Source organism: Phoxinus phoxinus (genome assembly GCF_949152265.1).
Source record: "Phoxinus phoxinus genome assembly, chromosome: 15".
Lineage (NCBI taxonomy): Eukaryota > Metazoa > Chordata > Actinopteri > Cypriniformes > Leuciscidae > Phoxinus > Phoxinus phoxinus.
In genome coordinates this window covers 18,896,660-18,910,884 of record NC_136890.1, presented here as the reverse complement: position 1 = coordinate 18,910,884, position 14,225 = coordinate 18,896,660, and the positions used below count along the sequence as shown (strand labels likewise).

General features: G+C 38.0%; 1 protein-coding gene across 4 annotated transcripts; it reads left to right on the top strand.

The window, feature by feature from the left end:
- Positions 1 to 4,223: 4,223 nt before the first annotated feature.
- Positions 4,224 to 14,104, top strand: smarcad1a (SNF2 related chromatin remodeling ATPase with DExD box 1a). 4 transcript variants are annotated; one of them, XM_079637563.1, is made up of 25 exons: positions 4,224 to 4,303; positions 4,528 to 4,595; positions 5,007 to 5,106; positions 5,254 to 5,359; positions 5,462 to 5,528; positions 6,050 to 6,123; positions 6,219 to 6,344; positions 6,434 to 6,512; positions 6,645 to 7,120; positions 7,580 to 7,776; positions 7,860 to 7,950; positions 8,064 to 8,163; positions 8,255 to 8,314; positions 8,488 to 8,563; positions 8,720 to 8,855; positions 9,039 to 9,170; positions 9,310 to 9,405; positions 9,643 to 9,760; positions 9,997 to 10,112; positions 10,983 to 11,171; positions 11,281 to 11,376; positions 12,118 to 12,140; positions 13,061 to 13,243; positions 13,339 to 13,445; positions 13,574 to 14,104. In XM_079637563.1, coding segments are annotated over exons 1-25 (2,880 nt in total). In that variant the 5' UTR covers positions 4,224 to 4,301; the 3' UTR covers positions 13,636 to 14,104. The 4 variants fall into 4 exon arrangements, 2 of the variants coding, with proteins under 2 accessions (XP_079493689.1, XP_079493688.1); XM_079637562.1 differs by lacking the exon at positions 4,224 to 4,303 and having other exon boundaries at positions 4,344 to 4,595; XR_013800453.1 differs by lacking the exons at positions 11,281 to 11,376; positions 12,118 to 12,140.
- The last annotated feature ends 121 nt before the right edge of the window (positions 14,105 to 14,225 follow it).

Below are 14,225 nucleotides of genomic sequence, written 5' to 3'. Positions count from 1 at the left end.
AGTTTTCATTTTTGGGTGAATCACTTTAAATTATCTTTTGGGTGTATATTTCTCAGCCCAATTTTATGTGCAATTTATTTGCTACTAATTAGATTAATTCATCGGTACATCGTGTAATTATTTAGATTAAAAAATAAATCTCTTGACAGCCCTACTATATAAATATATATTTGTCAGGAAATTAGCAAAATTTAATTAACCCTTTCACACGTACGTTTAAAATATTGTAACTGACCCCCCAGCGTGAGTTTTTTAAGGCGACCGTTATTTAGAACCTGTTACTTTATCGTTTCCATGGTGACGCGTCATTGCTTGTCACGTGACACAGCGCAAACACAACACAGCACTGAATGAATGATGATCTGCTTTTATGTAATTTTCTCTTTTTGAATCAAAATATTCAAAAATATGTTAGATAAAGCATGAAACACAGATATTCCGATTGTCAAATATGTGCATGTGGATGTGTTTGGTTGTTTAAACACTTTTATAACGATCGCGTTAGTTGAGCTGTATGCGCGATGGGCGGCGCCATGTTAGTTTGTGCTGGATTTACAACACGTCAATTCCTCCACTTCTCACGAAATACATGAAAGTAAGTGGCAGGTTAACTGGGAGAAGAATAGGGTAAAATGTAAACCTACTTACACAATGTGTATCTGATATGAATAAAACATGTCGTCTTATTATAATGGAAAGGATTATTATTGGCGCTTCCATAGACATCTGTGTGTATTTTACAAACTCAAATTCATTGGTTTGCTAGCACTTATGTGATTTTAAATGCCTGAAACCTAAAATAAACATTATGTGGTTGAAAACACTGAATAGTTGTGATATGACAAGCGCGAGCACGTCCATCTCTGGCTCAGCGCCAGCCAACGCGCGAAAGCACATTTGAATTTAGCAGTTGATCACGTGATGCGCTGACCGTTCTAATCACACCGGTGTGATCGTACGCTCCAGGGACCAGCCAAGACTGATCACACCGGTGTGATCGTACGTGTGAAAGGGTTTTAAGCAAATGCATAGCCTACTTAAAAAGCCATTGCTGTCTCAGAAAATCATCAAAGAAAGAATTACATTTTTTGCAGTATATGGGAAGTTGTGTGTGGCATGATGAATCACAATGAAACACAAGTTGCATGGTGATGCTCCAGAGCAGTGTCTGAAAATCTGTTGAGAAATATGAAAACAAACTGCATCTCTCCCACAGTAAAGTATGGAGGAAGATATCATTGAGTCGGAGCCTTTTTAGCTGCTGGTATTGGTGAGCTACTTTACAGTGAAAAGTCTTTTCATTCTTTGGAGTACAGGAGAATATTGCACAAATGTTATCTAAAGATAAATGATCAGATGTTATTTTTCAAACAAGACAATGCTCCTGCCCAAATTGCAAAGACAAACAAGAAGTGGCTTGAGAACAAGTCCATCAGGCTCATGTTTGATTCATGCTGATTTGAACCCTATTGAAAATTTGGTCTCACATTCAACTCAAACTAACTGGGAGATATTTTTCATCTCATTTACTATTTGAAGCCATCAACATTGAGGGAAACAACATTGACTCTTCTTTCTGTAAAAAGCTGTCTTCAAGTTTACCCATTGCTTAAACATTTAAAGAAAACAAAGGGCTAAGTTACAGTATTTGTGCAATTCTTGCTAATTTCCTGACCAGTGATTAAAATGGATGAGACCATTAAAAGACCACTACATATTGAGTGTATGTATGATATACAATATAATATATATAATATAACTGGTCAAAGCAAATCACAAGTCATAAATTACTGGCATTCTAGCTGTCTGTCACTAATATCAACTCAAATGCAAAACTATGCATGAATAATGTTTATGGTCTGCATGCTCAGTCAAACAATAATTCTGTAGCTGACTTGAACTTCTTAATCTGGAAATAATTATTATCATATCATATGCTCTTATGTGCATACAATATTTGATTCAAATCAAGTGTGTCTCTCACCTCTCATTCCTTGGGAATTCCCACAGTATATAAGAAGTGGCGGGACACAAAGAGAAGACACAGCAAGGAGGTGCACATTCTCTTCCCACACTGCCTTTACCCTGGAGATGGTCAGATCCCCCTCACTAACCCCAGCTCCCCCTCCTTCCCAACTTCCCTCCACTTCCATCTTCCTCATTGTAGGCTGATTTAATTAAAAATACCCAGCAGCACCACCCTGGACCTCGCCCGCCAGGGTGGGACCTCTAGCTGTGGTGCAGGGAGACATTGTCATTCACACACACACACACACACACACACATGCGCGCGCACACCTTGTTTTCCTCATGGAGGACCAAATAAATGTCCCCATAAGGTCAAAATTTACTGGAATTACCATCCTTGTGGGGACATTTGGTCCCCATAACATTCAAGTCCATTTCTGACAAACATGATGCATTGACCTTACAGGACGTTTTTTTATTGCCCCTGAACTCTTCTCCAGAAACAATCATTTTCTTTGTGAAACATAATATCATACTGAACCTTTTTTCTTCTGATTATGGTGGCTACCATAAACATCATATCTAAGGTAACCACCGTCATGTCAACCGTACGTGATTGTTATCCCAACATAAATCAACATAATTAATCTGCACGTTTCGTCCATCCTTTGCAAGCCTTGTTTGACAGCTCCTGGATAATGTCTAATGAATGTAGAATGAGACAATGGCAATTAATTTTGTGATGATCTTGCCTTTTGGAATGGGCGGGTATTTTGTTTTAGGGGGTGGGAAGGAGCCAAATCGCAGACATGTTGCCACGGTGATAAGGTACTCCCTGCCGCCGTCGGGTCTCGGACAAGCAGGGAGCCATGGCGACTGGATAGTGACAGACAAAGTGACAAGTCCGCGAGGATGGTAGGTCAACCTTGAGCACAATTCCTCAAAACTTCCATAGGGATGTCACACACTTATGTAAGCCATTGACACAGTACACTGATGAGAATGAGCATGGATGGAGTCTGGCCATCACCAACTTCCATTCTGCTGAGCTTTTGATGTATGCAAGTTTGCAGAAACATTCCTGGCACACACGTTGTCACCATCATAATGTTTCAACACATTTTCATTGTAATACATTGTCTAATGTTGCAACTATATTTACTTTGCTAATGTTATGTTGTGCCTGCCTATGAGACTGCAGTAAAACTAACTGGGGTCCCTGATTCAGTTCCCTGCTGTTTAGGGTCAGGAGTCTGATCAAACTCAATGTCAGTGTGCCCATTGTGTGCATGGCACTAGTGTAAGTTATAGGAATCTCCATAGTGACAAGGAAAGGGAGACAGAGTGGCGGCATGGAATACTCAGCACAATTCCAGACTGCATACTGCGTACATGTACTTTTGACATTGATTCTACAGTAGTATGTGGATGGTTGCCAACTTTTCTTATAATTATCCCTGTTTATACAAAATAATTCCCTCTGTAAATGCTAGCCCTATTGAACAGCTAGCATCTTGCTAAAAATCCAGTGGGTGTCTAAGAATGATCAGATTGTTTGTGCATGCACCGCTGGATAAAACTGAAACATTTGTCCAAGATGATTTCAGCCCAACTTATTCCAATGTTAAATTAACCAATTACATATGGAAATTGAATGAAATATGATCTTGACATGATATGTAATATGATATGTTTAAAATCTCACAAAATGCTTTGCAAGTGTCCCAGTGACAGGGGTTTTGAGGACCTGTTGCCAGTCAGGCATTCTTATGCTTTTTCTGTCAGAAACAGACACACTGTCGCCCCCTAACGGACACGTAGGACATATAGCTTTGTAATCCAAATATGTATTTTTTTTTTACTGTCTATGGTGTCACCTAGTGGATGAGTGGAGTGATATATAAATGTAAAATATGATGTGATGTTCCATGTCAAAATGTTAGAATTGTAAAACGTCTATTTTAACATTTTAGCACGAAATGTAATATCTATCTATCTATCTATCTATCTATCTATCTATCTATCTATCTATCTATCTATCTATCTATCTAGTATACACTTGTAGTATGCTATTTACATTTTCATCAATATTTTTTATATACTTATACATTGCTATAATTTATACATTTTACATTTTATTTTCCACAATTGTATCTATGTAAAAATATCGTAAAATGTAATGTTTATATAATCCTGACTGAAAATTTAAAGGGAAAATAGCCACTGTATTTCTATTGGCCCAAAACCGGAAGTGACGCACGTCAACCGGTGGCGGGAAGGTGTTATTTGCTGTATTCATTACTTACAGCACCGTCATGCTCCAATGCTAAAGAATGTAAGCATTGGGTGTTTCACATAATTAATATTTGAGTCACTTACTGTTGTAGTTATATAATATCGATGAGACTATCCTGAATATTTAATCACCGAACAGAATCAAGTGCTCGAGCGTCACCGGCGGTATAAGGTTGCGCTTTGCACGAGACAAACGATTCTCATAACGGAAAATATTGATATTACAATGAGCTTTTTTAATCTTGACCGGTTTCGTTTCCAAAGGGACAATGCAGGCGACAGTCACGGTAAACCATTGGATGAATCCAGCTCGGATAAGGAGAACCAACGAGGTAAGAAAAACATTTCCCGCCGGGGCTTTGTTCAGCGTAAATAATAATGGCTAACGTAACGTTATGCTCGTTATTCTCCAGTGAGCGTCCTACCTAGACAGCATGTCGACGAGCATCATAAAGAAACTCTGTTTTTATGTGTGGTTGATTTTGTTGATACGAGATGAAACGCGAGTTTAATTGTACTGTAACTAATGTAAAGCCATTCATGCGGGTTCTCCATTTTTATCAGTGGTGGTCAGTATAAAGTCTTTATTTTCCACACCCTTGTTTTGAGGTTGACGCTGACCTGTCATCTATCAAACCCTGTCTTACGCATATTTAGGAGTTTGCAAATCTTTGTAATATGACAGGATGGTGAATTCAATTAAAATGTTGTCTTGATTCAATGAATACAATTATTTTTTCCAGCCCACCAAAGAAAGACAGATGGTCGATGTTCATCAGGCAAGACATCAAGACACACATCGGAGGATGTATTTTCTGATGACAAAGTTGTCAAGATGGGCAAGTAAGCAAGACTGAGTTTGTCATAAGTGAGCCTGTGTCTTGAAATCTGAAGCTTATTGGTCTTGCCACAAGGGTTGTTAATAATTCATTTGCTATTGAAACGCATATAGTCTATAATAAGTGCAATTAACATACAATTACTTCACAGGGATTCAACAACAGAGTCCAAGCATCAGGTGAACAAGGACATGGAGGACAGAATCATCAAACTATTGGAGATCTTCCCTCAGAAGAGTAAGAAAGATCTACTTGAGGTAAAGAGTCCCTCTTTGGTGTAACATTAGTACTTAAAGCAGGTTAATTTTATTCTGTTTGCATTGTGAATTATATACTGTTATACAACTTTGTTGTGACAGGTGGTTGAGAGCACCAGTACACTGGAGGGAGCTATAGCACATTGTTTGATGGTTTATGGGGATGAAGGTAAAGGTGTTTTTATTTTATGTATATATATTTAGTTATTCTGGAAAATTGAGGAAAAGAGCTTTATATAATAAATAATCTTAAACACTTTAGAAATGTAAAGAACTTCACCTTGTTTTCTTCTTTTATTTGGTAAATTATTTATTTGGTATATAAATGAGAGTTCTGTGTCTTTATTAAAATCAACACATTAATGATTTGTCTCTCATCCACCCACGACCCATCTGCAATTTTTGGAATGTTATTTTTTTTTATTACTTGACCAGCCCGAACCGCAGATTATCTGCAACGTCTGCGGATATAACTGCAATGTATATATGTATGTATTTGTGTGTGTGTGTGTGTGTGTGTGTGTGTATATATACATTTTTAGTTTTTTTGCATATTTAATAACATAATTTCATATGCTGCACCAAGGTGCTTATCACCCTACTTTTATTTTGTGCAGATTAAAGGCGATATATAATTGAGGGAATGTATTTATGAACTAAATTTCAAACAAAGCTGTTTTATTAATGCAGATTCAGGCAGACGGAAAGGCAACGCAGGACATAGCGATGATGATGATCAGCCAAAGAAGAGGAGAAAAATTGTGGTAAGAACTTTTAAATCAGAGGTTTTAACCTGAGATCTTTCTCACTTGGTTAATATGGAGAACTTGCTTTAAAATGCCTGTTGCCTCTGATTTAGGGTTCAGATTCGGAATCTGAGGAGGATGAAGATTCTGAGGATGAGGAGAGTCAAGAGCCAAGCAGAGAGAGGCAGGAGGATTTATTGAAGAAGATGAAGAAGAAACTACCTGATATTGAAAAAGAGGTAGGCTAAAGGTTTGAAGCCATACTGAAGTCATGACGCAAGAGCACTGGGATGTTCTGGAAAGTTTGTCTCTTCAATTTCTCCAACAGGTCCTGAGAGAAGTCCTGAAAGAGCATGACTGGGATTATGACAATGCCTTGGGATCACTGCTTGTGTTTTCATCAACAGGTGATTTGTTACTGCATTTTGGCTACATTTGAAGATTTTATTTTAGTCCAAATTGAAATTTCAATGTGAGAATGACAACTAAAACTAGTGTTTAGTGAGAACTAAAAGCCATCCATGATTTATCACTTTAAGATTCAAGTTCACCAGAAGATCAGAGAAAGCAAGAGTCAAAATCCTCTTACTCCAGGGAAAAAAATGACAAGACTCAACAAAAGCCTGACAGCTCGTCTAGTATGTCAAGATGGCTGACAGCAGCACCGTCTCCCATGTCAAAAGTCTCGAGTGTGTCTACTCCAAAAACACAAAAATCTGCAGTCAGCAAAAGCACAACCAAGAACGCATCCTTTAAACGGAAGAGGGGCGATGGATTGCCTCTAGATGACACCAGTGAATCTGAGGACGAAGATGAAATTGACAGTGATGTTGAGATTATCTCTGATGATCCGGACTCGGAGAATGAGGACAGTGTCGCTGACAGTCTTCAGGACAAGATCATTAAGTTTCTCCAAGAGGCTTCCCTAGATGAGCTTGCTCTGATATCTGGCTGCTCTATCAAAAAAGCCCAGAAGATCATTTCGCTTAGGCCTTTCAACAATTGGAAAGATGTGGTAAGAATTTAATGTGCTCTCTGTACTGCCATGTTAACTGTCACTCTTAATTGTTATTTTGGTAGAATGAATCTTAAAGTCCTCAAAGGGCATTGGATCTTTTGGCTGCTTATGCAGTTATTCATATTCAAAGATTCATTAAACTTGGGTAAAATCCTGTTTTTGGCTCGGCTGTTTTGATTTTATTCTGAGTGGCATTCTGAGTATTTCTGACTGCTGACAGATTAAATATTTAGCATAGTTTTATCTAATTATTAAAGCAAAATCTGTCACACTATTTGAAAATGATTTTGTAACAAAATGGGAAATCTCCAATCCATTTGTATTTTTGTAATTGAATTTTTGCCATGAAAATAGATGCTGACATGGCATTAAATAAAACAATCTATCACTATTCTGTTACATTAACCACTTGACCCAATGTTGTAAAATCTCTAATTGTATTTCTCTTCCTTTTAGAAAGAGCAGTTCTATAAGGAAAATGGCCTGTCTATAGATCTGGTTCATGGCTGCAAGGTGGTGCTTAAGGAGAGGCAAGTGGTTCGAGACCTTATGGGAAGATGTGAGAAGATTTCACAGAAAATGACTAAAGATGTCACCCAGGTCATAGAAGCGCGCATGGGCTCCATCAAGCAACCCAAAATCCTGAACAGCAAGTGAGCTTATTATCTGTTCTCATTATCACACCTAAGATCTCAGGTTATTTAATTTATTTTAATGGAAAATTATTTTTTGTTAGATTAAAACTGCAGCCATATCAGCTGATTGGCTTGAAGTGGCTGATTCTTCTGCACCAGCACAAGCTTAGCGGCATCCTAGCAGATGAAATGGTGAGTCGCTGTCCTCTTCCGTTCATATGGTGGTGTGAAATGACCCAAGGAGGTTACTGATTCCTTTTAAACAAAGGACTATATTGGTTTTAAGTCATTTGATCTTTGCACAGGGGCTGGGTAAAACCATTCAGGCCATCTCTTTCCTGGCTCATTTGTATGAAAAAGGAATCGAGGGCCCTCATCTTATTACTGTACCCTCGTCCACACTGGGTAAGTGACACTTATTTCATGGAAATGTAGCAACTGAATTCTGCTCTGAAGTGCTGCATGAGATTATGATTTTCACCATTTTTCTTTGCAGATAACTGGGTTCGTGAGCTGGGTCTTTGGTGTCCTAGTCTCAAAGTTCTTATTTACTATGGTGAGTTAGTTTCTAGGCAAGCAAAATGTATAATACGTTTCATTATTTAAAGTTTTTCAATTATAAATATATTTTCAAGGAATAAATTGTATTTTAAATCCTATATTTTCAATGTGTTCTCAGAATGAATACAGAATCATTTTTACCCCTTTTTTTTGTGCTTAAACTTGTAGGCTCTGTGGAGGACCGCAGATATTTGCGTCAAGACCTCCTCAATGGTTTGGTTGATTTCAACATCATAGTATCTACGTAAGTATAAGATGACTGTGAATTGTGATACCGTCTTTATGTATTGTTGCACTGAGTTTAAAAAAAAAACACACCAGACTTTGTATTTATGAAAATCAGTTGTATTCAGTGGTGCTAACACTTGCCTGTCCTTTTTTCTTGTTTCATCTGTATTAGCTACAATCTTACAATAGGGAATGACCATGACCGCAGTCTGTTCCGCAAACTGAGGCTGAAGTATGCAGTGTTTGATGAAGGCCACATGCTAAAGAATATGAACTCGCTGCGCTACCGCCACCTCATGGCCATCAATGTTAGTACAAGCAGTCTTCTGTGCTGTTAACATTTTTGTAAATGCATTTTAGACACAAGCTCTTCCCTGCCATTCTCCCTCTTTTAGGGTAGTTTAGGAACTGCTTTATGAAGAGGAGGGTAGAAGAGTTGTTTTTGTATATATCTTAGTTGTACATGGTCATTTGTGTGTCTTCTACTACAGGCTGAGCACAGATTGCTGCTGACTGGAACACCTTTACAAAACAACCTGCTAGAGCTCATGTCCCTGTTGAACTTCATCATGCCCTCTATGTTCTCTAGCAGCACCTCACAGATCTCCAAAATGTTCTCTACGGTATAGACAGTATACAGATTACGTCTAAGTAATACTATATGTGCCATCTCTTTCAAAAATGAATCTAAATGCTGCCCATTTTAAGGAAAAATTATATACCTAGAATGAACGCTCTCACGCAGACGATCTGCTTTTTCAGAGGTCGTCAGAAGAGGAAAGCCGTTTTCACAAGGAGAGAATCGCACAGGCCAAACTTATCATGAAGCCATTCATCCTGAGACGAGTCAAGCGTGAGGTAGGCCCTTCCCCAGTGTGATTATAATCAGATCTATTAATAAGTTACTATATCTTGGCACAGAGAGACCTGCATTGCAGGACTAATTCATTACTGAGAAAATCTCACACAATTGGTCATGCATCAAAATAAAATGTATCTACATTCAGTCCTCTGTGCTAAAAATATTGATAGAATTTTATGACCAGTATATTTATTTTTTGCCCTCCCTGATTGTGTTTGCAAATGTCATTATAGGTGTTGAAACAGCTTCCACCCAAAGTGGAGAAAATTGAAATGTGTCCCATGAGTGACGCCCAGCAGAAGCTGTATGACAAACTTTTCGAAAGACTCAAGAAGACTCCAAATGGAGACAGTATGTGCTATTCAGTTTTTATGCTAACATGCTGTCTAGAAGTACTGCACAATGTTTTTTAGTTTGGCTATATTGTATTCAGATTTATTTATCTTACAAATACACTGGCTGTCAAGATGTACTGGTTCCCTCTCAGCTGGAGGATCTGTAGAACAAAATGGGAATGTTGAAAACTGTTTTCCTTTTCCTATCTCTGAGCACCTGTCTCACACTTCCTCTCGTCTCTTTGTCCTCAGAGCGGGAGCTTTGCAATGTGATGATGCAGCTGAGAAAGATGGCTAATCATCCGTTGCTGCACCGCCAGTACTACACCAGTGACAAATTGGCTGCCATGAGTAAAGCCATGCTTAAGGTGAGGACTGGAAGATTAATGTGTAAGGGAGGCTGAATAATAAAGATTGAACTGTACGTCTAAAAACATATTTCACCATGGATTTAGCCCTGGGAGCTTATTGGTTCTTTAATGTAGCATGTATCTGTATTGTAGTGGTTCTTAACCTGGAGTGGGGCCCTTAGCAAACATCCAAGGCCTCAAGGGGACTTACAATTATTTAAAATGAGATGAAGCAGGGGTTACAATATGTTAAAACTACATACAAATGTTTTTTGTTTTTGTTTTAATCCCTCCCTCAACTCGTCTTTTTTTTTTTTTTTTTACCTGTTAAGGATCGCTGTGCCGTTCACGGCACACCCCCCTCGGAAGTGACGCTGCATAAACTTCATTGTAACTTTGAAGCATTAAATCTTCAAAATATACGGTCATACAGCACATCGTTTGAAAGCGTAGACTCTCAGGATTCCATTAAGCCCACACACAGCATAATATGATTTATAACAGTCATAAAACTGTAATCTAGTTGTTCGTCACGTGAACTGGGCGGCGCCAATTCAGTTTGTTTACTTACCGTCAAAATTCTTCCCTCTTTTCCACTTCGGTGAAATTGTCCAAAACAAATTGTTTTCATAAATGGGCATATACATTTTTTTTTTTTTTTTTTTTTTTTTTTTTTGTATATACCGGTAATATATTTCTAGATATGCGAAGCTATAAAATGTTTAATTGGCTAGAAAGTGAATAAAACATTTGTAAAAATCCTTATCCATTAAATCACAAACGTGATGGTCATGGGGCCTTTGAATTTTGTACCTTGGAGTCAAAGAGGTTGAGAACACTGTTGTATTGCATACTTTTGCTGAGCTGACATGCTTCTGCTTATGTTAGGAGCCGTCACATTATGATGCCGACCCTGCGCTGATCCAGGAGGACATGGAAGTGATGTCTGATTTTGAGCTCCATAATTTATGTAAGCAGTACTGCTCCATTAGCAATTTTCAGCTGAATAAAGAGCTCATCTTGGACTCCGGGAAGTTTGCGCTGTTAACCAAGACACTCGCCGAGCTCAAAGAAAAGGTTTGTCTTGATACCGTTTAAAAAGTCTCATGGTTCACTTTGAGGTGTCACTTTAAATGTTTGTGGTTTATTGTTGCTAATGTTTAAAATAACTTTCTTTTACCCCAAGGGTGACAGGGTTGTGCTTTTCAGTCAATTCACCATGGTGCTGGACATTGTGGAGATTCTGCTTAAGAACCTTGATCATCAGTTTGTTCGACTAGATCAGGGGTGGGCAATTAATTTGCCCAAGGGGCCACATGAGAAACTGGGGCGGTTATAGAGGGCCGGACCAATACACTTAACTCCGTTCTGCCCAATATATTACATCTCTCTCAAAAAAGAAAAACAGTAAATTAAATTAATTAAATTAACACAACACACAATTATATAACTATTTAATTAACATTCACAAAAACTTTCTTTTTCTAGCTGACATATTTAAGGGCTAACGGTAAACTCGCATTTCTTGAACGCTGTCCTGCATGAGCGCGAATACAGTTGAGTGAAGGTGCATGTCACACACACTGTGACTGACGTAAATAAAATAAACAAAATCAGTTGCCTTGACAGCAGTCCATAACTTTTGGCACTCTAGCGGTTATTAAACAGAACTGCATGCGTATTGCGGAAGAACATTGCAGCCGGAACTACTTCTCTCATGTCTATGAGTCACTCAGGGACAGTGTTACTCTGCAGCGGTGCCGACTCGACCGGCCTAAAATAGTCCGAATATAAACACTGATTATAGGTGTGCCATAGTGATTCAGGATAAGACACAAACACGGTTTGGAACATTGATTCATGATGTACACACTCAATATCTAATTTTTTATATATTGAGAAAATAAATAAAAATTACGGACTCCAGCTTTTATTTACCAATTACATTACGTGGGCCGGTCAAGGATAGCCAGAGGGCCTGATGTGGCCCGGGGGCCGTACAATGCCCAGGTCTGGACTAGATGGTTCTACTCCCATGGCGGAGAGGTGGGCTTTAGTACCTTATGTCACTTTGTTTGCTCTACAGTCAATTTAGATTTGATCTTCAGGACTGACCATCCTCGCTGTCACTTAGCAAGTAATAAAATGTGATCGTTCATACAGTAAATTTTAATTAAATATATTTTGTATCTATATTTCCTGTGGCAGCCATAACTTGGTCATGACAAAAAGAGGACAATTTAAACCGTTTACTCCATTACCAGTCGCTGATATGGCAATAAACTCAAATACTACTGCTACTCACTCACCAGTCAGTTCATAGTGAAAGCAACATGTGGTGATTCGTATTTTGATAACTCCATTTCTACAGTTGTTCATGCTACTGTGTGTGATGTCCCAAAATGTAAAAAGAAAAAAAATCGAGACTAACTAAACAGATTTGCCTTTCAATAGCGTGTTTTTTGTCTGATATATATAAATAATAAATTTATTATTATTATTTCTAAGGAATATCATACTACCAAGATCTTTTTTCATCCATGTTTTAAATTTATACAGTTCTGCAGCATCTTATTTGACACAAGTTAATTGATTTTTTTTTTAATATTTTCATTTGATTACATTTTAAGCTTTATTAAGTTGTTAAAGTTTATATAAATTTGTAATAAATCATAAAACACACAATCACACAATTTTTTTTTTTAGGAGAAATTGGATGGATTTCATAGATATGGCTCCTCTGTGGAGTTTAATTATGAACAAACAAGTTCATATATTTACACTCATTCTCAAGGTCTAACAAATATGTGGAAAGCATTTCCTTCCCTGTTAATTTTACATTGATATTGTGATAAATATTGATAATGTATGATTCAGAAAAAATATTTTGGCCATATCGCCCAGCCCTATTTTGCGGCCTATCTGAACTAATGTTAAATCTAATTCAACCCTCTTTGTTTCTCTAGGATTGGTCTCATTGACAAATACAATACAAGTCCTGAGATCTTTGTGTTCCTTCTGTCAACCCGGGCTGGTGGCCAGGGAATCAACCTGGCCTCGGCTAACACAGTCATACTGCATGATATTGATTGCAATCCATTTAATGATAAACAAGCAGAGGACCGCTGTCACCGAATGGGGCAAACCAGGTTAGTGTCAACACAATGAAATGGAGATCACCATGAACAAAGAAGGAAATTTAGTTCCTGATCATGTTTTTATTTATTTCTTTTTTTTATTGCAGAACTGTCCATGTTATCAAGCTCATCAGCAGGGACTCGATTGAGGCCAGCATGCTCCGCGTTGGACAGGAGAAGCTAAAATTGGAACAGGACATGACCACTGATGAAGGTAACTGTCTGCACACAAACTCTATCAGACTCACAGGTCAAAGAAAGAAAGAGAGAGGATTGAAAATGTTTACTCGCTCTCCATTTAGTTTATAAACCACTTTAATAAACTTTTGTCGCTTTGTTCAGGTGATGACGGAACTATGACTGAACAAATGGCAGAGCTGCTCAAAGTTTCACTTGGCCTTTGAAACCTAAAGAACATGGAGCAATAGCTGCTTGTGGATTTTTCTCCACTCATCAAGTGCGAACAGCAACCTGCAACCATAAACCTGACCTTTTGATTACCAGCTTACTTCATGAAGGGTTTGGTGAAGACTGGCATTTTTTCCAATCTTCAAATATTTGAGGTCAGTTAAATGCACACAAATCTTGGACAAATGTTCTGGCCATTGAGGAGACTGTATTACTCTGGGATCACCTGAAATACTTGTTCATCTTCCACACTATGTCTTATGTGCCATCTAAATGACTGTACTTCACTTACCAGTGAGTTTAGCCCCGACAGGACTGGCGAGTTGGTTCCGGATCGCAGACTTGCTGTAAAACACTGCTGTATATAACATATTTCTGTTCAACTGGTACACTTGTACCGCACCAGATTTGTTGTTCTGCGTGTGTCCTTATATTATGTTTTTCTAAATAAAAATATTTCAATTTACTTAGTCTGAATTGTTTTAGATAAAAATGGTTCTTTAAAATCTAAAATATCTGCATATGTATCTATAAAAACGAATAGAAAAAGTAGTCAAAGCCATTGAACATTTGAACAGAAATTGAC